General features: G+C 31.9%; 1 protein-coding gene across 2 annotated transcripts in view; it reads left to right on the plus strand.

Annotated features, from left to right (window-relative positions):
- The window catches only part of LOC126733759 (intermembrane lipid transfer protein Vps13), a 75,079-nt gene extending 53,745 nt beyond the window's left edge, over window positions 1–21,334 (plus strand). For both annotated transcript variants that reach the window (XM_050437151.1, XM_050437153.1), the window contains 14 exons: window positions 2,417–2,620; window positions 2,677–2,836; window positions 4,246–4,370; window positions 4,428–4,576; window positions 4,634–5,031; window positions 5,108–5,273; window positions 10,442–10,608; window positions 10,675–10,850; window positions 10,909–11,156; window positions 11,212–11,453; window positions 11,516–11,709; window positions 16,907–17,076; window positions 17,131–17,386; window positions 20,657–21,334. In XM_050437151.1, the coding sequence (XP_050293108.1) occupies window positions 2,417–2,620; window positions 2,677–2,836; window positions 4,246–4,370; window positions 4,428–4,576; window positions 4,634–5,031; window positions 5,108–5,273; window positions 10,442–10,608; window positions 10,675–10,850; window positions 10,909–11,156; window positions 11,212–11,453; window positions 11,516–11,709; window positions 16,907–17,076; window positions 17,131–17,386; window positions 20,657–20,848 (2,847 nt within the window). In that variant the 3' untranslated portion in view covers window positions 20,849–21,334. The remainder of the gene's footprint in view (window positions 1–2,416; window positions 2,621–2,676; window positions 2,837–4,245; window positions 4,371–4,427; window positions 4,577–4,633; window positions 5,032–5,107; window positions 5,274–10,441; window positions 10,609–10,674; window positions 10,851–10,908; window positions 11,157–11,211; window positions 11,454–11,515; window positions 11,710–16,906; window positions 17,077–17,130; window positions 17,387–20,656) is intronic.
- Window positions 21,335–25,183: the final 3,849 nt, after the last annotated feature.

Here is a 25,183-nt window from a genome sequence, read left to right on the forward strand (position 1 = left end):
AGTTTCTTCTTCCTCAATTGGGCTAACTACTTCACCTCCAGTTGCTTGAGCAGATGACCTCAGATTTTCATAAAAATTTTTGGTATATAGGAAATATGAATTCCATTAACTCAAGAAGATCTTTATTTTAGCTTCATTAATGGCATAACCATTTGGGTATAAAAGAGGCAGATCCTTAATTTCCTTGGAAACAGATATCCTTTTACTAAGATCTACTGTGTTAAAATAAACCTCTTCATTATTCGAGTACTTATACTAAATAGTATTGGGAAAAATTAAAATAGTATTGGGATAATCTTTTCTAAACCTTGACCATTAGATTTTGAGCCACTCCACCATTGTTTTTGATTCAGATACTTTTCTGTTTATTATGTTACTTTTAAGTTCCTTAGTGGAAAAAAATCTTGACTTATCCATTTCTATTATGGTAAAGGGTTTTTTTTCTAGCATGTCTTATGACTGTATGCCAGTCTTGAGGTATAAAGACATGTAGATGAAATTTCTTTTCTTTTTCTATGATTCCGAAATCTTTGTCGCATGGTAAATAGGAATGACCACTTACAAGGATTTTATGACCTATTTCTTCCATAGTAAATAATGGAGATGCAGTAATATAGTTACATATCAATGACATTTTTATATTGCGATTCTGACCACCACATTAGTCAAAATACATAATAAATCTTTTCGATGTAACAAAATTTTTTATGTAATATAAAATACAAGAACCCACATCTTGCGGCCCCTTGGAAGCAATACTTTCATCCCATACAAACATGAACGCATTATTGGTTCCCACTTCATGTATATTAAAGCAGTAAATCCATAACTACCTTTTATAGTAACAAATGCCTGTGGTAAGTACAGGTGTAGGACGAGTCTTCATTAGATCAAAACCGATGACCGTTGCGTTTCCACTTTCCGCCAGTTTAGTGTTTTTTTAGGGTGTCTCTAGCACACAAACTTCTTACTTTTAGCAGCACAGTGGGCTAACTGAGGATAGTCCACTTTGCTTCTTTAAACTTTTATCAATAATAAAGTTCATTAACTAGTTTAGTGCTGCCATTTCGTAACGAAAAGGAATAGATCGTTTGGTCCACTGTGCAATAAATAGATTTTAACTTGACGGATAATATTCTACAATAAAGCCGATTTTGAATTTTTGTGGGTTAGTCCGATATTGCACTTATAGCCTCAAATATAGTTGAAGACAGACAGGCAGCGGTTCCAAGGTTTACGTTGAATTTATTATATTCTTCTAACAGCCCTTCTGAGTACGTCCCACACGCCTATTGGATTCTGGTCCGGCTACTTCCCAATCCATTTTATCAATATCCACATCTTGCAAGAAAATGCTTTCTATATGCGGCACATGATAAAATCAAATACTGCATTATTATTTAAATACTACAGTAGTGCTAACTAGCAAGCTTATTTTTTAAAAACGCAACCAAAAAAATCCCAAAATAAAATTTCATATTTAAGTCACTTTGGTAAAAGATGAAATGAACAAGAAAAAACTAACTAATTATTAAATTCTTAAAAACAGGGTGGCCTATCGCAAACGTAACGCAAGGCAAAATTTTGGCAATATCCAAAACCACGTCAAATTTGTTTCTCACGGGGACAAGTTTTCACGCAGAAGAGATAGCAAAGCCTTCATCCCTCTAAGTGGGTGTCATACCCCAATTTTTTTTAAAGAAAATGGAGGTTAATCAATGATCCGTAATTAAAAAATTCTTTTAATTCCCTATACTTTGCTGCATAACTTTTAAAAATCGATCCACTCTTTTAAAAATTTACTCTTTCTTATGATGTACTCAATTGCAGAAAGAGTAGATATTAATGAGCTTTTTCTCAAAAATAATGAATATGGAAAACGGGTCGCGGAGTTGTTAAAAAAAAAGAAAATCTGAAAAAAGAAAAAAATGTAAATACCCATAAGAGCAGCATATTTTTTATATACCAGGTATTATTTAGAAAAATGATGTATTGCTTGGCACTAAAATAGTAATTAAAAATTTTAAAATTAAAATGCTTAAATGATACGGTGTTTTTCAAAATATGCGGACATTGTTTTGAGTAATGTATTTACGTAAATGTGATTTAAGTTATATTTGATTATTGATCTACCCTGTATGCCCAACAAAATCGTTTATTCAAAAGACTACATAAAATTTAAACATTTATTCTTCTATATTCGTTGCTGGTATAACAATCAAAACTATTCGTGACTATTTTTTTGTATATCTTTTTGTTTACTTATTCCACCGTGCATGCATAAAGCACAATCTAAGTTATTAATTGTGGGGCTGGTAACATTTTTGTTTGTTGCTTCCTCATTTCCGTTTTTTTTTTGGCAGGTTTTTAATACATTCTCGAGTTAATAAAGTTACTTATAAATTACCATTTTCAGGCTTCAGATGAAAACCTGAACGTGCTTCACCATCCAGCTAATTTCAAAGGTCCAATACTCTTTTCATTTAACGCCAGAAACTTCTTCGGAAAGAAAAAAGCATCGATAAGGGTCGAATCTGGCGACTGGTCTAATAAATTTTCTCTAGATGTTGCTGGATCATCGGGTGTTGTCCAATGTAAAGCCAATGACAGGGTTTATCAAGTAAAGTACCTAGAAATTAGGTTATCAACTTTTTTCTACATTTATATATTTTTTAGATTGGTGTACACAATCAGCTAACTTACAACAACCTGACTAAACAAGTCACATTTACCCCTTATTATGTTATAATAAATGATGCTCCATATGCTATAGAATGTCAAGAAAGTGATAGGCCAGCTGACCATTGGATTCAAATTGAACCAAAATCTTGTACAGGTAAACAAAATTTGATTAAATAAGCAGCCATAAATAATAAACATTAATTACAAAAATCTCATCCATTATCCTCCAAGAGACCAACATACAAAATTGACGAAAACAAAGAAAAACCACAAAGTCCGGTCTCACCACATATATTCACAGGCTACACATGTTTCGCTCTAGTTAGAGCATCATCAGGGCTAAAATTAAAAATATTACTTAAACAAAACTAAAAACTTACTTTAAGCTAAATTAAATTGTTAAAAATTAAATTAGGTTCAAAAGTAAACACGTCATTCACATACACGAGAACAGGACTCTCTTTTTAGCTTATGTAATTTCCATTTTCTCCAGAAGGTCAAGCTTCTTACCTTTAGGGCATTCATGAAGCATTTCAGCTCCCACCCCTGGAGAAAAATTATGTGTTGAGGCCAGCAAATGGTTAGCAAACGCTGATTTGGTATCACTGACATTGGTATTTTTATATTTTTCAAAAAGCGCTATGTGTGCTTTAATGCGTGTAGAGATTTTTCTTCCAGATTGGCCAATGTATACTGCGTTGCAATCGCCACATTTTAAGGAATAAACTCCCGATTTAGAAAGAACGCTTGCTTTGTCTACTGCACTGACCAATTGGTTCTTTAAATTATTGACTGTCTTAAAAGCAATTTTTACATTTAAAGATTTAAAGGATCTTGCTAAATTTAAGGAGATTGAACCAAAAAAGGACAAGGATCTAAAGGAACTTTGATCGTTATTATTAATATCGTTTGTCGTTATTATGAACTACAATATTGTAGGTCGATTTATATTTATTTAAAAACTTGTAACACATTTTGTCTATTAAATGAAGCGAAAATCCGTTGTTGAGAGCAATATGTTTTATAATATTCAGTTCTTTAGCGAAAGCTTCTTTTGACAAGGGGATATTAAACATATAGAAAAATGAATTGAAGGAGGCAAATTTGTATGAGTAGGGAGAATTTGAAGAGTACTGAATTACATTATCGGTAGTGGTGGGCTTACGATATATTTTTAATTTTAGGCCTGATGATGCTCTAACTAGAGCGAAATACGTGTAGCCTGTGATTATATGTGGTGAGACCGTGACTTTGTGTTTTTCTTTGTTTTCGTCAATGAACCTTAATGTTTATTTAATAGGAACCATAAACATTAAATATTTTTAATAATAGTAACAAATATACCCTTTATATTGAATTTATCATATTTTTACATATACCTAGTATTAAAAACCAAGCAAATATTAAATAAAATAAGACTGTTCTTTTATTATATCTACTTTTCCTATGAGCTCAAAATTGAAATTGTATTTTATTTTCTTGGGAACCACTGTGGGCTGGGTTAGGTTCTGTAAATAAATAGAAGTATAAACAATATTTATAACTGGTTTTAAACTGTTTCAGCATTGTGGCCAAAGAGCGAGTTAGAGGACAAACTTCTAAAGTTACGAATTTGTGGAACAGACGAAATCAGTGCTCCTTTCCTCTACACTGAAAGTCATACTACTCTACTTAAACTAAACAACAAAGTAATAATATTGTTTAATTTTCATCATAATTTTTAAAAGCGGTTCATTGTTTTTTAGTACGGTGGTGTAAACGTTGATATACAATTAAATGAAGGAGCTGTATATATTAGTCTGGCACCATATACTATTGGATGTGCTCCTGCTTTAATAATTAACCACACGTCACATACTTTTAATTTTTGGGAAAAAGAATCGGTCCAAATTAGGTGCTTAGAATTTATTGTTGTTTAAGTTTACACTTTGTCATAACACATCGTTTTTAGAACCCTACAACCAAAAACAAAAGTTTTATATACGTGGGAGAACCCATCTGGTCCCAGATTACTAGTATGGGAAAAAGGACATAAAATCGAAATCGAAAACGATCTTAGAAAAGATGCTTGCGGTAACTTCCACCTTTCTGAACAATGTGAAGTCTATTGGTCTTCTTTCTTGGATGGAATGCAGCGAGTTCTGCTGTTCACCCAATCGAAGGTACTAGCACAAGATGCCCTTAATCTTTTTGAAATCATACAACAGGAAATCACGTTATCTCTGCACGGTTTCGGGTTGTCTTTAGTGAACAACATGAATAGGCAGGAAGTTATGTATATTGGAATCGCGAGTAGTGGGGTTATTTGGGAAATGTGCAAATTGAATAGAAAGAGATATAAGCCACTAGGTAAGTTTTTTCATATTAGGGTATATATAAGTTTCTTGTAAGATAAACAGGTATAAATGTAAAACATTTTTTTTAGATTTAAAAGAATCTGTTCATATAGAACGTGCATACCAACAATTTTTAAGCAGACAAAATAGTTCTGATTCTTCGAGCTCTGTTATTGGACCAATTCTTGTAGATAATAAAATTGAGGTCGATTTTGAAGCGCTGCAAATGTATAAGCCAAGAAAGCGGAAAATAAGGTGAGTGTCCTATCTTTTTATCATATATACATGAACCACGGCATAATTTATTGTCAGTTTATTAGATTTAGAGAAGACCATTTTATTTAATAAACGGTGATACTTGTCAAATAATTGATATATACCACAAATATGACTATTTAAAATCAAAGAACCGCCAAAATAAAAAAATACGCTTATAAAAATTTAAGATATGAGGAATTCGAAGACCATTTGCAAAGCATAGTTAATAACATTCTTTCATCTGGAATAATTGCTTTTCATCCTACTGTATCCTTCTTGATAATATACGATTTAACTAATATTAAGAAAAAACTAGAAACATTTATGTTCATTTTAAGTCACTTGAACTTGCAATCACTATTTCACTGAAACGTTTCTTCTTTTTCTTTTTTTCTTATCATTGAGCAATAATACCAAAAATGCGGCGGCATATTACTCTTCTTGCAAGATAGTCGTTTCATCAATTCAACCAATTGATTGATATTACGTTGAATGTTATTTGTTAGTTAAATTACATTGATAGCCAGGAACTGGCTAGGACGGACAGTTGCTGGACAGCCGATTAACTTTAGACCTACATCCACATAGTTGATATTACAATTAAAACATAACAGAATATATTAAGTTAATAATAGGTTAGGTAAACTCAATTTCTCATGAGTAAAATAAGATGCTCACGTTTTTATTCCACTCACTAATGTATATGTTCTTAAATTTATACAATGTTCATCCTCAGAGGCTCAGAATTAGAGTTAATGATTATTGAAAGGAAGAATAAAGTAGACTTTAAGTTAAGATTGAAAAATTCGTGTTGTATTGTTTGATGAAAAAAGGTATGGCTTTTCACGTGATTTTTTTCTGGGCATTTCACTTTCGCAGGTATTTAAAGTAAGATTAGGAGTACCACAAGGAACTCACTGAGCGCTCCTTATATTCTTGCTTTTTGATTTTTACACCAATCAAAATGCGAAATGTTTTTGCTGATGATCTAAAGATATACAGGGTGGTCCAGTTTAAACGTCATTAATTTTAATACGTGATAGAGAATTTAAAAAGAAATTGACTTTCGTCATTACATTTTTCACAGAAATATTTAATAACAAAGATACAGGGTGTTAAAGTTAAGAATAATTATTTTTTTATTTATCATAACTTTTAAACTACCAGCTCAATTTTTATTAAATTTCGCTTGCAGGTTATTGTAGTGAATTGTCAATTACTGATGAAGACAATTTTTAAAAAAATTGCCAGTGGCGTAACATACGGAGAGACTTCGTCCTTTTTTGCCTCAAATCTGCGAGACTTTTATAAGAAGTCAACTGTTTGATTCTCCATTTAATTTGGAAAAAAAGTTACTCTTGCAAAATTGCAAAATGCAAAATTTTGATTAACTGTTTTTAAAATAACTTAGTTTAATTGTACAGAAACGCCAGTTAAAATGCTGCAAGAACTTTGAAAAAAAAAAGAAAATTTAAAATAGGCTTGAATCTTAAATTAAACCCGTCAAATGAAATAATGACTTAAGGTAACTTTTCATTCAATCATCTTTTATATTCAACTCTTTTTTTCCAAATTAAATGGATCTAACAGTTGACTTCTTATAAAAAAATATTTTATCGCCTCGCAGATTTGAGGCAAAAAAGGACCAAGTCCCTCCGTAAGTTACGCCACTGGCATTTTTTTTTTAAATTGGCTTCATCAGTAATTGACAATATACTATAATAACCTGCATGCGAAATTTAATTAAACCTAAACTGGTAGTTAGGTTTAATTAAATTAGGTTAAAAGATATGATAAATGAAAAAATAATTATTCCTAACTTTAACATCCTGTATCTTTGTTATTAAAAATTTCTGAGAAAAATTTTATAATGAAAGTCTATTTCTTTTTAAATTCTCTAACACGTATTAAAATTAATGACGTTTAAACTAGACCACCCTGTATAAAGCAATTTATTGTGAAAATAGGCATACAACCTATGGGCATACATCTATTTCTGTTAACAGCCTTCCTGCTTAATCTGTTGCAGCTAAGAGTCTTGGTGTTTTATTGTATGAACAGTTTACCCTCTTGGCTCACAAAGCAAAGTCTAATAAAATTGTTCTCAGGACTTTTCAGGCCATGATTTTTCATTAAATAAAATTAAATTGCTGTAAAGTTCTCGTATGTAGATCAATTCTTGAGTATATACAAGGTGTTCATTTCAAAACTTCCCACCACGGATTTATCGAAAAGCACTGTTTAAAAAAAAACGCCGAATACGTCAAAAGGTTTGTCAAGGGGAACAACTTTCTAACCTAAAATTACTTCACCCCCTTTCACCATCTGCCCCCCAGGGTCATCCCCTTAAAAATTTTAAATGGCAAGGGGTATCGCGTAATAGCTTGTTTAAAAGGTCTTTCGAAGTCTTTTATTTTGACGTTTGATTGTTTTAAATAGGTCGATTCGTTTTCGAGAAAATTAGAGAAATCTTTGTTTATCTTAATTTGTTCAGATAGAAAACAAAAACATGAAAATATCAGTTTTTATTTCAATAAGTGTTAAAAATGTTGCCCGTTAGGGTTTGCCAAATCTACAATTCGTTTATAATTTAAAACGGAAACTACCAACATAAACAGCAATTCCGAAGATTAGACGTGGAAAAAACTAAATAACAACCTGAATTTTTTTCCGCATTCTTTTCATCAACACAGATATCCTGGGCGAACTGTATTTATTGTTATACCTGCTTAGTTATTTATAGTTGCTAAGGAAAATAAAGAATTTATTTTGCCGTCAGTTACATTTGTGACAGTCTTGGAATAGTAAAAATGTATTTGTTGAATTGAAGATTTTACTTCCAAAATGGTTTACACACTAGCCGAAAGAGTGGAAATTATTCTAATTTATGGTGCCCAAAATCAGTGTGCTCGGCAAACTGCTCCCACGTTTAATGCCAGACATCCGGAGAAGATAACTTCGCATATGTATATTTTGGACCTTGTTACTAACTTTACTGAAACTGGATCTGTTGCAAATAAAAAACGTGATCATCGGCAAATTTTGGATGCCGCTTGAAGTTGAAGTTTTGGGTCATTTTGGAATAAATGTTAATACTTCATTACGCAAAATTGTTGCTGCCACTGGTATTTCATTAGGCTCTGTTCACACAGTTACCAAACTTAATAAATTTCATCCATTCAAAATGAAAATATTGCAAGAGTTAACCGAAGACGATTTCGGTAGGCGAGTTGAGTTTTGTAAAAAAATTACTGAAGCGATTAATGATAATACTATTCATGTAAAGAATATCTGCTTCAGCGATGAATGCACATTTTATCTAAATGGATTTGTTAATAAGCATAACTGTAGATATTGGAGCAATGAAAATCCTCATGCATTTGTAGAAGGGCATACCCAGTACCCTCAAAAAATGAATGTATGGGCAGGCATTTTAGGAAATAAAGTGATTGGGCCATTATTTATTAACGGAAATTTAAATGGAGACATTTATTTGGATATGTTGGAAAATACCATCAATCCGCTTAAATCCATTGAAAACCAAATCGTTGATGATGGAAACTCTATACTTGATGAGGATGAAATATATTTCCAGCAAGACGGCGCTCCTCCTCACTATGTTCTTCCCGTTCGACAATGGCTAGACGACGAGTTTCCAGATAAATGGATAGGGCGAAGGGGGCCGATAGAATGGCCTGCTAGATCTCCTGATATAACGCCGTTAGACTTTTTCTATGGGGTCATTTAAAATCTATTGTGTTTACTCCCCAACCTGAAAGTTTGGATGAACTTCGTCAACGCATCATCGGCAGCTGCCATGATATCCCACAGCATGTCTTTGAAAATGTCCGTCAGGAATTTGAACATCGCCTATATCATTGTTTGGCCAAAAACGGCCAAAATTTTGAACACGTATTGATATAAAAACTGATATTTTCATGTTTTTGTTTTCTATCTGAACAAATTTAGATAAACAAAGATTTTTCTAATTTTCTCGAAAACGAATCGACCGATTTAAAAAAATGAAACGTCAAAATAAAAGACTTCGAAAGACCTTTTAAACAAGCTATTACTCGATACCCCTTGCCATTTAAAATTTTTAAGGAGAAGACCCTGGGTGAAAGGTGGTGAAGTAATTTTAGGTTAGAAAGTTGTCCCCCTTGACAAACCTTTTGACGTATTTCGGCGTTTCTTTTTTAAGCAGTGGTTTTCGATAAATCCGTGGTGGAAAGTTTTCAAATGAACACCCTGTATATCATATGTTTGAAGGGGCTTTGTATTATCATTCGTTTTATAATCATTTTATTTTTTTCATTATCCCTTTTACCAGGTTCATCAGGATGTAATAAAGAAAGTGCAGGATAAGGTTTATGATTTGCTGCATTAAATTGCATGTAGCAATAAATGAATATCACAGGAACATTCTTGATAGAAATACCCTTGATCAAAAGAGTGTTGCCGTTGACATTTGTTTTGTATTTTAAGTAATTAATGGTATTATAGATTGACCAGAATTCATCAACTCACAACACTTTTCCTCTCAATTTAATGTTCCTGTCAGGAGGCACAGACAGAACAATTTATTTTATAATAACATATTAACTTGAGTATTTTTTGCATGAATGGATGTGTTTATGACCAAAACGATCCTAAATGAGAATAGCTTTAATGTATAACTTGTTTACAATAGGTTCATGACATGTGCCATCTTTCTGATTTTTTGAAGTCTGCATATTAACAATAAAATATAATTTATAAAAAATACAGTAAAGTGTGACATTTTTAGCCGTTAGCATCCTAGATACCTATCACTTTAAGAAATTAAGTCTTATTTTGACTTTTAAGATTTTGAATTGGAAACAAAATTATATTTTTGCCATTTTGTGCCATATGTAAAAACCTCTGTAATTTATAAATTTCAAATTATAAATTAGTGTTTCCTTACCTAGTGTTACTATGATCATATAGTACATCATTGAACTTTTCTACTTCTAACATGTTTGGTATTAAGAATATTTGTTGTGTTTCACACCGGTGGTTGCTTATAAGAGTATAATTGCATGAAATTTGTGTTGCCAAAATTCCTTCCGTGTTTCTAATAGGTTATCGTGTATTAAAAGCCCAGTAGTTTAATTCCATTTTTTCCATCAACAAATATGTTTTAGACGAACATTCCAGACTGGCGTTTGGCTAAACATGAAAACCAGCCCCAGCCAAATGCAGTTACATGCAAAAATAAACCGAGTACAAATAGACAATCAGATGTTCGATTGTATTTTCCCTGTAGTATTAGCTCCTGTTCCACCACCTAAAAGTGTTGCGGCAGATAGCGGTAATTATACTTTTTTTTAAGAAATATGTAACATCTTATTAATATTTATTTTTAATTATACCTTAGGGATCAAACCATTCATAGAACTAAGTATAGTTCAACTCCTAGTCAAGAACAGTCAAATTAGGCAGTTCAAATATTTCAGCGTTCTGGTTCAAGAATTTCACATAAAGGTCGACATGGGATTCATAAATGCTGTGGTGGATATGATGCAAGAGAGCGAAAACTCTGACGAGGAAGATGTGCGTATTCTTTTCTTTTTTTTCTAGATGTTGTAATTAAATTGAATGGTGTGTTTAGAGACTACTCTTCGTAAAAGATATGCAATTAGTGGATGAAGCCTTATACTCGCACGCGGCAGGCCAAGCGATGCAAGAGCAGAAAAGTTTTTACGATTTGTTACACTTATCTCCACTCAAGATACACATCTCATTTTCTTTAGCCGCCGGTACATCTTCAGGTCAGAGCGCTTCAACGCCGAACTTCCTCAATGTTCTTTTACAAGGCGTTGGTGTAACTTTGACTGACTTACAAGATGTTGTTTTTAAGTAAGCCCAAGCATTCATTATTGACAGATTTGTAGTCTACTATATTACTTTTCAGATTAGCTCCATTTAAACGTGAATATATCTTTTTAACTCAAAAACAGCTTGTAAGTGAAACTAGTGGGCATTACGTGGGTCAGTTGGTCAAACAACTTTACGTGTTGGTACTCGGACTAGATGTGATAGGAAATCCTTATGGACTGGTAGTTGGAATTAGCAAAGGCGTAGAAGATTTGTTTTATGAACCATTTCAAGGTGCTATTCAAGGGCCTAGTGAGTTTGCTGAAGGTTTAGCGTTAGGTACGACCATAACTATTCATATTTATTTTACTTTCATGTCAAAACAAATTTATTAATTCTAGGGGTCCGAAGTTTAGTAGGACACACAGTAGGTGGTGTAATGGGGGCTGCGACGAGGATAACCGGAGCTATGGGTAAAGGAATTGCTGCTTTAACTTTTGATGAGGACTTCCAAAGAAAAAGACGAGATCAGATGAATAAAAAACCGACTACCGCCCAAGAAGGAATCGCTAGAAGTGGAAAAGGATTAGTTATGGTAAGAATAAGCTAATTAGTAGGTTTAGTTGATATTCCTTATTGCAATGAAAATCTATTCCGAGCATAAAAATCATTTCGGAAAGATTAGGAAATATTTGTACACTCTTATATTTGTTTTAGAAAACTCAGTCTCGAAACTTTTTATTTTAATTTTTTTTTGCTTTTTTTCCTTTTTATGTGCGTAAACACAAATGATTTCCAAAAACCACCCCTGGATGCGATCGTTGCCGTCTCTTAGAGTGCCTTAATTTAAAAAATATATAAAAAAGGCGTTAAAGGTGTTGATATCTGTTGATTGAAGCAGAACTGTAAAAAAAAAGAAATCCAAAAGTTTAAAAATATATTCCATGACCAGTTGGCCGCCGTTATTCGGTTGTTGTCATGATTTTCACCTAGAGTTTGCGTCTTCTATTAAATTACAATAAATAAATAAATACTTAAAATATCTAAAATTTTTAAAGTCATAATACATAAAGGGTACAGGAGAAAAACGAGCTAAGTCAAATTTGATGATTTTGAGATAAAGCAATTTTAAATTTTAAAATGCTACATAAACTAAAGTATTTGTATTCACAAAATTCTCTTTTTACCAATATGTTTCCTAACTATCTAAGATTTTCATTTCATAGACTGAAAGCATTTAAAAATAGAATTGATAGAAAAATCAATAATTTATTGGTAATTGAGGGTGACTGACTAACTTGGAGCCTGTTTTTTCCCTGAATTTATAACAATTTTGTTTTTGAAGTACGTTTATTTTACTTAAGAACCAGCTGTATGCCTACATAAATAAAATAGTGAAACAAAACTTAACTGAAAAATATTCTTCAGTATTCTCAGATGAATTTGATCACCTAAAATGGAAAATTAATAAGTCTATTAGTGTAAGAAAATAAGCAAGATGTTTTGCGTTTATCCTGAGAGTTGCTTTATAGCAAAGACGCCCCACATATTTCTAGTTAATTATGCACCAGTGAGGTAAAATAATCCTGAGCTTCTTTACCACAGAACATTTTTAAACTTTGCAAATTGGCAAATTTTTCGTACAAAATTGGTATTGGACCTGCAGCGAATACGAAAAATTCAGAAGTCAAGGTAACAGCTTAATGAGCATAAGTTTACCTGTACAAGATATTTCGGGAAGAAAAAATTGGCTGTTTGTCTCCAAATTTTTAAGAACAAGAGGTTTTCTATCCATCACAACTGCACTGTGTTTCTATACTTAATTAACCCGGGGTGTTCTTTTGAAACTTTGAGCTGCCTTATAGGCTGAATTGGAAAGCTAGCTTTTCTCTTGTAGAATTTATTCAAGTGTTCGGTCTACTTTTGAAAAATGTGTTGATTGTCTTCTCTAAGTCGTTCCACTACAAAGGGTGAAGGTTTTCTTCTGGAAGATTGAACAAGGTCACATAAATTCTTCATTGTTAGAACTTTGGCTTTCTGATTGATGATTCCCATATTCTTATTTTTTTCCTTATAAGAATGGCCTCTAATAGGGAAAGTAACTCGAACAGAATCAAATCTTTTTATTGATGAAGAAGATTATGCAAGTAGAAAAAAAGTGTAATTCTTGTTTTGGCCACCGCAAGAATCACAAAACAAATCCAACTCTCTTATGTTTGAATCAAGGTGATCGTTTATAGTAAACATCATTGGTAAGAATCTTGGGGATTGGAAAATATTTAGACTCTTTATTTATGACTTAAAAGCTTTGATTGTTTTTTAATTGAATAAAATGATTTTGCTTTACATAAATGCAGCATGCAATGTGGTCAGTTCTTTTATTTCAGCTATTATGTCTTCCTTAGCTCGATGTATTTATTGTTTTTTTTATTTATAGACGAGTGTACAGGTATTTCATTGCTTTTTTCTTTCTTATGGTCAAGACATTTCTGTTCGTGGGTAACCAAAAGCTATATTGAAATCTGTGGTGAAAATGGTCCTATAGATTTTGTATAATACTTTGTTCCCGGGATGCATCTTTTTGTACATTTCCCACGTTTTTCTTATATTGTGCTCTTCAGGCAAATATTTCTTCTGAGAGTCGTTGGTATTATAAGGACTGCCTCTGCCTTTAAATGATGATATATGCTCTTTAATTTTATTAGGGGTATCATCAGACAGTTTTATTTATCTTTTGTATGCCTGATTTCTCGATTGTAGGCATGCCGGTATTTTCTAAAGAATTGAATATGTAAAGCTATAAACTCATCTCGATAAACCTCTAATTCAATAAGATTATTTTTGTATAAATATCTAATCTTATAAAGATCAACGACATTTCATAAACGAGCATTGTCTTCATCTAGCCGAGTCGTCTATTTTTGACTGGAATAATACTAATAAGGCCACATAAATAGGAACTTTGTATATCGGTGGACTCTAAAAGATTGACACTTCTTATAATATATTGCTTACCGTCTGCAAAAATTTTTTTTTGGAGCACTGTAAACATTTGCAATCGCATTCTTTACCAATTTCATGGCTTTGCAACCTAATTTTCTTATTCACATCTGTTAATCTTTCATTTGTGCCTCTTTTTCGTAGAGGACACCATCTGCTCACCCTCACAATTATTTAAGTGACTTTCCATGCTAGAACAAGGTTCCTAACGATGTTTGTTAACAAAAAACATAAAGAACACTGATAAATCGACACAAAAACGATTAAAATGGCGACCGCAATGCTACTAAATAGACAAGTGTAAACGCGACTTAGCCCTTAGACTTATAACGTTATTCCCCTGTACGGGATAATTTTTTAATTTTTTAACTCCTGACTTATTGGCAAATTTTCTATCGGATGATGTGAATATCTCAATTTCATTAAAAATTTGCTTAGCCCGTTTTTCCCCTGTACCCTTCACATATAATTCCACACATTTTTATTTTTATAAAATGTTAATCTCGCATTTATAACCAGCCTTGCCTAATGCTTAAAGCTTGACTTTCTTCATTTGTGAAGTGCTTATATACGTTGTGTGCGGTATGTTTTTTTTAGATTCCACCGTATTAAAAACGCATTTATTTGTTAAGGAATTTTACGATCTTTCGGTCTTCTAAATGCTAAAAATAAAAAAATATGGTACAGGATATAGAGAATTAAGGAAAACAGTTAAGTTGTACTTACTCTTATTACAAAAAATTTATAAGTTTTATATAATGTTGCATCATATATGTAAATTTAAAATTGTTGATTTTTTCAGATGAGCTTTGATTATTAAACGAGTTTTGAGAAATATAACGGAGTAATATTGTGAAAATGAATATAATATCTATTTGAGCGTAAGTCTGCTAAACTTAACTTAATGTACGGTTATTTTTACGGTTAATTTACCTGATGCGGCACTGGAGATTCTAGTGTCTGCAATTAATAATTTTTTCAATACTGACAAATTTTCCAATTCTCTTAATATGGTCAGGAAGGTTTTTGGAAATCAGATTTGGATGGAAATCAATTCTTAGGTTTATTTATTGGCAATAAACTAACATTTGATCAAGTCATATCACACAGTTGTCAAAAATATCAGCAAATTGTTGTGCTCTTAAGGTGGTAGAATGAGAGGTTGATTTTGAGATGACGAGAAATTGTTAATTGAATTAAGGGTATTAAGGTATGGTTTGTGTTTTTGGGTGCATGAACACATTACTTATTTAATAATGTTTTTGTCATGCAAAAGAGAGCGATTCAACTTCGGTGTAATGTGAGTATGACAGAGTCTTGACAACTGTTTATCACTCATAAAATCGTAACCTTTCCTTCTTTATTTATATTGCAATCTGCTTGCCTGGTTCATAAGAAATTTAGAAATATGATTATTTATTTTACCATATACTGACATGTTTATAAATTAAATGACCTTTATATTGGTATGAATAACCGGAACATGTTTGTAAATACTGCAATAATCATTTATTGTACATTTAATTGTAGCAAATTATCATACGATTTGTAGTATCTAATTCAGAAACGTAAAAAACGATGTACTATTTTGCTAAAATATTAACTATTGTCAGCTGTCTTATTGGTTTCCGATGTCTTTGTATAGAACCAATGTAGCAAATTGTAACGCGTATGCTTTCATGTATAATTCCGGATTTTTCACAGTAGATTTATTTTATCGCTCTCTTTCTATGTTTAAAAAGAGAATCAGGGATCTTAGTTTTAATTAATGCATTTTTGCTCTTATGTTGTGTTTTAGTTAAGTACACCTGAAAGACTTTGTAATTTGTGAATGTTTCTGGGGTTTCGGCCTCTTAACATCCTATGTTTTTGTTAAATAAATAAATAAACAAATTTTACTTAGTGATTTTTTCTAAATTAATTAATTTTATGTATCACACGGCAAATATCTAGCTCACAATAAGATATTATTAATATTACTTTACCTCAATCAACAAATTTTAAAAAAAGTATATACTTTAGTGGGATAATTCATTTTCGGACCTGGTTACGTAATAACTTAATTAATTAATGTAAATTAGAAAAAAAAGTTACCAAGGCCAATCAGTAGCAAATAGGGACGCTGCTCCAACACAGTGATCAAAGGATTATTTCTGATCCAAAGACGCATCCTTAATTACGTAACGTAAATTTATGTATAATTAATGTAAAGCACGAAAGAAGAAAAGTACTCGACTTAACCTTAATAGTAGTAGTAGTGATGGGTCACAGGATGTGAAATAAAGGGAACAACAGATATGTAGATGTGAATATAGCAGTCAACGAGCTAATGATGTGTTCTTACCTATGCTTACAAGTTCATTAATCAAAAGAACATTTATTTTTGATGATAAAAAACTCTTTAATCATCTTCATTGATTGAATCTTATAGGATAGATTATTGTAATTTTTATTTAATTTAATTTTACATTCAAAATAATTGAACCAATACACACAGATTGATTAAACTTTACTTTTTTTCGCAATTACATTATCAACTTCTTTTAGAGTTTATTTGGGAGATATGTCAAATTCTTGATATCTCAAAATGTTCGTAGAAAATAGGGTTAAAATAATTTTTGATCATTCATTAATTGCTTACTCTTTTAACAGCTTCAAAGATGAACTAATTCATTCATCCTCTATTGATGAAAAGTATAGACTGATTATAAAAATATTTAGTAGAATATTATAAGGTCTATTCGAAAATATACATTTTGCTCAAAAACGTATGTTTTCTTTTGTACTTTTAGGGCGTTGTAGATGGGTTTACCGGCGTGTTTACAAAACCCGTTACTGGCGCAAAGGAACAAGGAGTAGAAGGTTTCTTCAAAGGTTTAGGCAAGGGTGCCGTAGGTTTGGTCACACGGCCTGCTGCTGGATTAGTCGACTTTGCCAGTGGATCACTAGATGTTGTCAAAAGGTTTTAGTTACGCATTATTTTTTTAAACTTTCATTCATTTTTAAATAATTGTAGAGCTACTGAAGTATCAGATAATGATACAGCGAGATTAAGGCCACCACGGTTTTTGCAGGCCGATGGACTTGTTAGACCGTATAACTCTATGGAGGCCGAAGGAAATAAACTTCTAGTCGAGCTAAATAAAGGAAAATACGCGACGACTGATGTTTATGTTTACCATAGAGTCATTATAGAGAAAAGAGATATTTTGTTGCTTACTGACAAACGGATGGCCTATATTACGCATAACGATATATTTGGGGGATGGCAGGTAAACATATTTTTTCTTGTTATCTGTTTATTTTAATATGTTCATGCCTATTTTTACAACGACTATTTATGATTAAGATTATTTTTATTGATTGATCTTTGACTTCTAATAAGCTATACTATGATATTTTGAAAATGTATATTTTTTTATCGGCGTAATGCAAAAACAAGCAAAATGTATGCCCAAAGCGATGTCAACTAACAGGTTATAATATAGCAGTGAAGTAAAACGTTGTACTTAATGTACAATGGTAATGGCAATTATAAAGAATCTTTAAAATGGTTCACTATATATACTACTTCAACAACGTGTTAATTTATGGCTTCATTTAGCGGCTAACATTTGGTGTATTAAGTTGCAATTTCCTAATATTGTGTTAAGTTTTTGTTTCTATTTAAGATGGCATGTAAAGCTATAGCCTAACTTATATATAAAGTTTTTTCGTCTTGTGCCATTAATTTTTGTAATTAACCTCATTAGATTGAAATGGTAATTTATTTCATTAATCAAAAAATGGTATATATTAATTTTATGTACGGCCATAAATATGCAAAACCAATATTCGAAGCAAAACTAATAGTAAATAATATATTTTTATTTATACGTATTTGGTTCTATAAGTCAGTCATCAATTCTGCACCATTTAATAATAAATAAAAATACACGGTGCATCCTGAGACTAAAAGTTCACAAAATTATTTACAATAAAACAAAATGTTTTTTTATGTTTATAAAAAATATCGCAAGACAAAGACATACACAGATATAAAAAATGGAAGACTAAAGTAGAAAAACAATTAAGGACAGATAATATGGATACATTTGAGAAACTTTCTAGAATTATACAAAATACAAAAAATGATTTGCACAAAAACAACTACCTTAAAAATAAAAAATATTAACTTTTGGATAAATAGAAAATGTGTATTGGAAATATAAGATGGAAAAGGAAAATTAATAAAAAAGTAAAAGGAATTTAATAAAGCAAAAAAAGAGTGAAATAAACTAAGAAGAAAATTACAAAAACAGTGTACAGAAAAAAAATTTCAGGAAATACAAAGGAATACAGGGAGAACCGTAAATGAGGTTTGTAACAGAAAAACATTTATTGGGGTAAAATATATCATAAAGATCAGGATATTTATTGCAAAGCAAAATAATTAACATTTGCAAAAAATATTTAACAAATAACAGGAATATATTTTGCAGAGAAAGAAGTACAACAAAGTATTAACCTAAGAAAAATCGATCTTGATGAAATCAATAAGATGCTAAAAGACTGACAGAATATCCAAAAAAGGCATAGAACAGTGCTTAAAATCGTTGAAGCGAGAATCGTAGTTTTAACAAATAATGTCCTGACTAGAGGCCAATTTCCAGAAGACTTAGTTGCCAAAAATAATACCTATTTTTAAAAAAAGTAACCAACACAATGTAAAAAACTATCGACCAATTTCTTAGTCAAGCACCTTTAGCAACAAGGCGATAAAAGCTATAACGATAAAGTTTATAGACAACACCTTCAAATTTTACAAAAATCAGTACGGATTTCAAGAGAACAACACTACTTTAGGAGTAATCAAACAACATAACCTGTGAGATAGATCAAAATAGGTATATAACTGTTTTTATCGCACTTTCGCGTCATCCTTACCCAGTCAACACGTGGTCATTCTCATCCTTTTCTATCCTACGGATTCCTTTCCTTGACCCCTTGTCGTTAATACAACGTGCATTTCAGGATTAAACTTTGTGAAAGAAGACTTTTCTATCCCACTTTCGCGTTATCCTTCATCCCATCAACACGTGGTTGTTCGTCCTTTCTATCCTTTAAATCCCTTTCCCAGACCCTTCCCTACCGCTTGCCGGTGGTAGCTGATCCTATTCACGCCGGTAACCAGGCCGGATGATGCCGGATGCATCGTGGGGGAGGCGACATCGTGCATTGAAAAGTTTCGATTGTGATTGTGAACAAAACAACAACAACTGTTTTTATTACAGGTATATTATTACACGTATATTACTGTTTTTTGATCTACAAAGAGTATTTGACACAGTGGACATTTGTTCTTAAATAAATTAATAAGATGAGATTTCGAGGTGTATGTAATATACTCTACTAGAAGAAAACAGAAATTAGATATCAATGGGAAGCTAAGTAAGGATGGTGGGAGGGTGGTAAAAATTTATGCATTATAATGTACAACCTAGTCCGCCCCTGGTAAAATAAACAAGGTAAATGTGTTTTAAGGACTCCTTTTTAAGCGGTAGTGTTGATCACATAAAATTTTTATTAAATTATACAAATACTTCAAAAATTATTCAAGAAAAACCCGATTTCTAGCGGCGTCTTTAAGGGGCCGTATCTTCGTAGGGAAGGCCTACGATAGGAAATTTTTTAATAGAAAAGTTCCATATTATTTTACTTATTTTCTACCTGAATCCGAGAGATTTCCCATATTTTCCGGGACACCCTGTATATGTTCAATTATATGTGGACGATTATATGTATCGAAATATATGCGGACAAAACATTGAAAATTTCATGACAGACAAGAAAGATGTATAAAAGAAAAACATTTATTCTGTTATTTAACTGGCCCACACAATTATTATTCTAAACGCACAAATTGCACCTGTTGGCCATTTCAATTTTTGGAATTGACTCGATGACATTTGATTGCCTGCTCTTCCCTATTGCCCCAGATGCCAAACACACATAAATCCATCATCTACATTAGCGACATGGAGCTTAAAATTATAACCAGGTAGATAATGGGCGGTAGTAGTACATGTTTCTGTGAGTGAATTCGGATAGAATATTTTGGAGCAAACACTTTAACACAGCAATGGTTATGAAGTAAATCTCACTTCCTGGCAAACTGCTGCTGTAATAAAGTAGGGTTCATTGCTGCAATAACAGAGTCAACTTGTCGATAATGTAACTTGAGTTTTAATACTGCTTTTTTATTGTTTTATTTTAATGGCCAACACCTTTATATTGCAAACAAACCTGGCTACAAGGCCTTCATAATTAGGGAGCATATACTGTATCTAAATCAATTTACATTTAACTAAACTGTTATAAATTTTAATAAGGCTATCTAAATTTGAAAAATCTCTTTTTAATTTTAATGTTGACATCACAATCTCATCAATATATTTGTTAAGTATTAGTAGATAAAATCAGTATGTTCAAAAAAAAATATATTTTCCTGTACTAAATATTCTCATAACAATACTTGAAAGGATTTTTTTTCTTTTTTTAAGATCGAATGGTCCTATACCTGGCAAGAACTTGTAAATCCAGCAAAGGTAGTCCCGAAGGGCGTCTTAATAACAACAAACGACAAAAAGAAAAAACTATTCGGGTCCAATGACAACACGAAAATCGTCCTTATTGGCGATCCTGCTGTGAAAGAAGAACTGTGCGCCAAAATCGAGGAACTAAGGAGCACATAGCGATAAAACATGTTTTTTTAATGAACTGATGAATTGAAAATTTTACACTTAAGTACCAAGAGCTGCTTTCAATATTTAAACTGCTGCTAGGTGAAGAGTAAGGAATATATGATGTGCCTCATTAAGAAAACAGATACTATCTATATATTATGTTGACATATAAAAAAAAAATTAATTATCAGTTATTAATATTAATAATCCCTTTAAAAGTCGCACATTTTTTCAGTGAGGTAGTAGATGTTTTTGATTGGTTGAGTTTCAATGTAATTTTTTCTATTAAGTCTGTGTCTTCTTAATAGAGCAGACATCTCTTTAAATCTAATATTTACCCACTAGTCAATGTTCGAAAAATTTTGTTACTAAGGCTTATACTAAAATTAACCAAAAAAAATTTTTATTTTTTGAACTGCTTTTCCTTATTTTTTGATTTTTATATTAGCACAATTTTGTTTACTTTTTATTATAAATAAAGGATTTTTGTTGGTGTTCATTTTTTAAATACTGTATTTCAACTAACTTAATATTTTAGGTAACGTGTTAGGGACAGTAAGATAAACCTGAAAATTCAACCCACGTTTCAACATTTATTTTTACGTCTTCGACAAGTCTTAAACAAGTACTTTTCTCAACCAGGTACCTCACTTAAGAAAAAACAAGAAAGATATAACTTTACACACAAGCAAACAAAAATTAAAATACACATATATACAAGAAGAATATGTATAACATACGACTTATTAGTCTGAGTATTATTTACTGAGAAATATACATATTAGTATAAATATGTATATTTCACTCTCTTTTTTTATTTTTATTGAGGAATCTTGTTGAGAAAATTAGTGTTGTTATATTTGAGGTTTAATTTACTGTCTTAACCCGCTACTCCACTGCCTAAAGCTAAATCGAGGGATGCTACAAGCAATCTAAATCCAAGTAAATTAATATAAAAAAAGATTAGATAAGATAGTTTAGTAGTGATGAAAAACTAACAAGTCGTCCAGACTTAATACCTCCCTTCTTAATAAATGATTCCCCTTATCTTCCTGTGAAACCTATCCCATACATTTTTGTCTTTCCACTAACTTTTTTCCTGATATTTGGAGAAGTTCAAAAGTATGCCCTATTCACAAAAAAGATGATAAGACAGATATTACAATATACAGAACAATCATCAACAATTTTCTAATGTGGCTGGAAATAAGGACTATATATACCAGAATTTCTAATCAGGTAAAAAATAGGCTTTCGTCCTGTCAACATGGACTTTTTAAAGGTCGTTCCACAATAAAACTTAGTTATTGTATCACAAACCATTGCTGAAACTTTGGACATTCATCACAACTTGATATTTTCTATGCAGATCTCTCTAAAGATTTTGTTAAATAAAATAGAACTATTTGGTTTCTCCCACAATCTTCTATTCTTTTTTGTATTGTTGGAGACCTGGGCGTAGTTTTTGGGAGTAAAATGTCTTTCACCTCAAGGATTGGCAGAAGAAAATTTACTTATGATTAATATATGCAGTCACTCTTATATCAACAAGAAGAACTTAATTTTCAAGAACTAAGTTTTCTTATTTAAATTGTAATTGATTCAATTATTTAAAACAAACAAAACCGAACATCGGCTCTTCAACAAATTCGGACCGAAATACCAATTTCGGTTCGACCGAAAATACCAGTAGGACCGAAATACCAAATTCGAAGGTATTACGATTGAGGACATAAAAAGTATTAGAAATACTTACTATTTAGAAGTCGATAAAATCGAGAAATCTACTAGATCTGGCGCTGGGGGAAATGTCTATATACCGAGAGTAACATGGTTTGAGGAATTAAATTCCTTTATTAAAAATGTGGCAGTAAGACGAAGAACAACGGTAAGAAAAATAATATGTATATTTATAAATTTAGTTTAACATTATTTTCTATTTTTATAATACTATATGTGACCAAATTGCCACGGAACACTACCGTCGTCCATAAAAAATTCTTATATTTATCTCTTTTTTCTCTAGCAATATTTGCTGAATGATTACTTCCTTGACTCAAGATACTTTTTAAGGGAGTTATTTCATGCCTCCATAAGCCTGGTATAATATTTCCATCTTGATCTTCCCTATCTATACAAGTTGCAGTGATATAGGATTTTGATTTTTTTCTTAGCCAGTTATGTAGTGCACAAGTTGCAAAAATGATTGCATCTACCGTATTCAAGTTAGTCGGTATTGCCTTTTCAAAAATACGAAACTTACTGACTAAAATCCCAAAAGCGTTTTCGACTAAACGTCTGGCACGTGATAGCCTGTAATTAAATATTTTTTGTTCTGCACTGAGGTTAACGCCTGGATATGGCTTTAATAAATATGTCTTAAGCGGAAATGCTGCATCTCTAACAATAACTCCATCTTCAGGTAACAGGCCATTTTCTAGTTGCTCGTGAATTGAACAGTTTTTGAAAACACCACCATTATTGCCACTTGCGCCAACGTTTATGTATAAAAAAGTAGTAGTAGTAGTAGTTGTGATCAACAATAGCTAACAATATGATGCTGCTTGTTTTTTTATAGTTAAAACATTCACTTCCCCTCACTATTAGAGGGAGCTCTGATTTCTACATGTTTTCCATCTATTGAGTCGTAACACGCTGGAAAATTCCATTTTGTATTAAAGCCCGCCTCAATGGTTTTCCATTCCTCTTCTGTATTTGGCATCTAAAAATGAAATAAAATGATTAGATATTTTTTCTTTTTGTAACCTATTGAAATTACAGTTTTGGTAATATATTTTGTTCTTTTATTTGCAGGATAACATATAAAATGTCGAAGAAAACCCTATCAACGACATGGAACGTTCAGTTTCACCAAGCTCGAAAAATAGGTGTCAGGTTGCTCCGGCAGTAACATCACCCGCGGAGAATGAATCAAGCGCAGAAAAACGGCCACTTACTACAGCATCCCTAAAATCTAAGCGCAGCAAACTCTCACAAATGTCTTCGTTAATTGAAAATTTAAAAAATATGGAAGAAACAGAACATGACGTATTTGGAAAGAGTGTATCAGCTCAATTAAAGAAATTATCCGAAGAACAAGCATTGCTTAAGAAAAAATACAGAGCATATTAACTCAATGCAGACAAACCTAATTCCGCGTATTTTAATATTCAGCAACCGGTGCAATCAAACATGCCCTCTCAAGCGTATACCAGTCCTATGTTATACATCCAATATCAGCACCAGCGAGCTACCAGCCAGCATTATACTGTCCCCCACCAGAAATCAGTCCAACAGGTACTACAAGTTCTTCTTCGGCTTCTCACTACAACGATGATTTTTACCCAATTTCATATCACAATGATAGCCTGGACGAAAGCACACAAGCCAGTGATATAATAGCGATTGCTTTGAGAAATATGTAATGTAAATTATTCCGAATATATTAAACATACTTTACCTTAATCTTAATAAATTGTTTTAATGCTCTAAAAATTGCTTGACACACTTCTGGTATTAACTGTGATATAGCAAATTTGGAAACACGATAAAAGTGACTTATGCTTCGATAAGACATTCCTGTAGCTAAATATGTCAACGTTATATCTAACTTTATTTTTGCGGGTAGTGCGTCTCTCATTATGGTGTCTTGACGCTAAATAGGGTGTTCTATGAGAGAAAGTAACTCGTCAAAATTTTCGGCTGTAAGTCGTAACGCCAATCTGTACTCAGAGGGATCTTCTAATCTAAGCTGTTTTAACAGCAAAGCCGAACCTCCTGTTGTTCCGGATCTCTCACTGATCCATTTTCTCACCCATAGTCGCTTCTTTTTTTTCAATTCTTCATCTAACATATTACTCATTTCATCTTTTAGTAACATAATCACGGTTCTTATTGTTCTTTTTTTGAAAAGTTCAATTTTTCTCGAATTCATTTTTAAAAACAACACAGTACAAATTCACAACTGACTTGAACTTACTGACATCGTGTAAACAACTTTAGGTACAACACTTGGCCAGTAAAAACTTACTTACTGGCATCGTGTAAATCGGCCTTTATGATTATATAAATAAACAAATACATACCTATAATGAGACACAACAGAAAATTACGATAATCGTATTATAGTACAGTAGCCACTCCCGATAAATAATAAAATAATATTTGTTGACGTAAGTGACATTTGACAGTCTTTTTTATTTATGAATTAATCCGTATTTACATATTTGATATTTCTGATTTGCGTGTGGAAATTTGTGTTTATGATCTTAAGTTTAAGTTACAGAATTTGGTTACTTAAGGCTTTACATTTAAAATTAGCATATATTAAAATTAGCATATATA

This window comes from Anthonomus grandis, chromosome 3 (genome assembly GCF_022605725.1).
Source record: "Anthonomus grandis grandis chromosome 3, icAntGran1.3, whole genome shotgun sequence".
Lineage (NCBI taxonomy): Eukaryota > Metazoa > Arthropoda > Insecta > Coleoptera > Curculionidae > Anthonomus > Anthonomus grandis.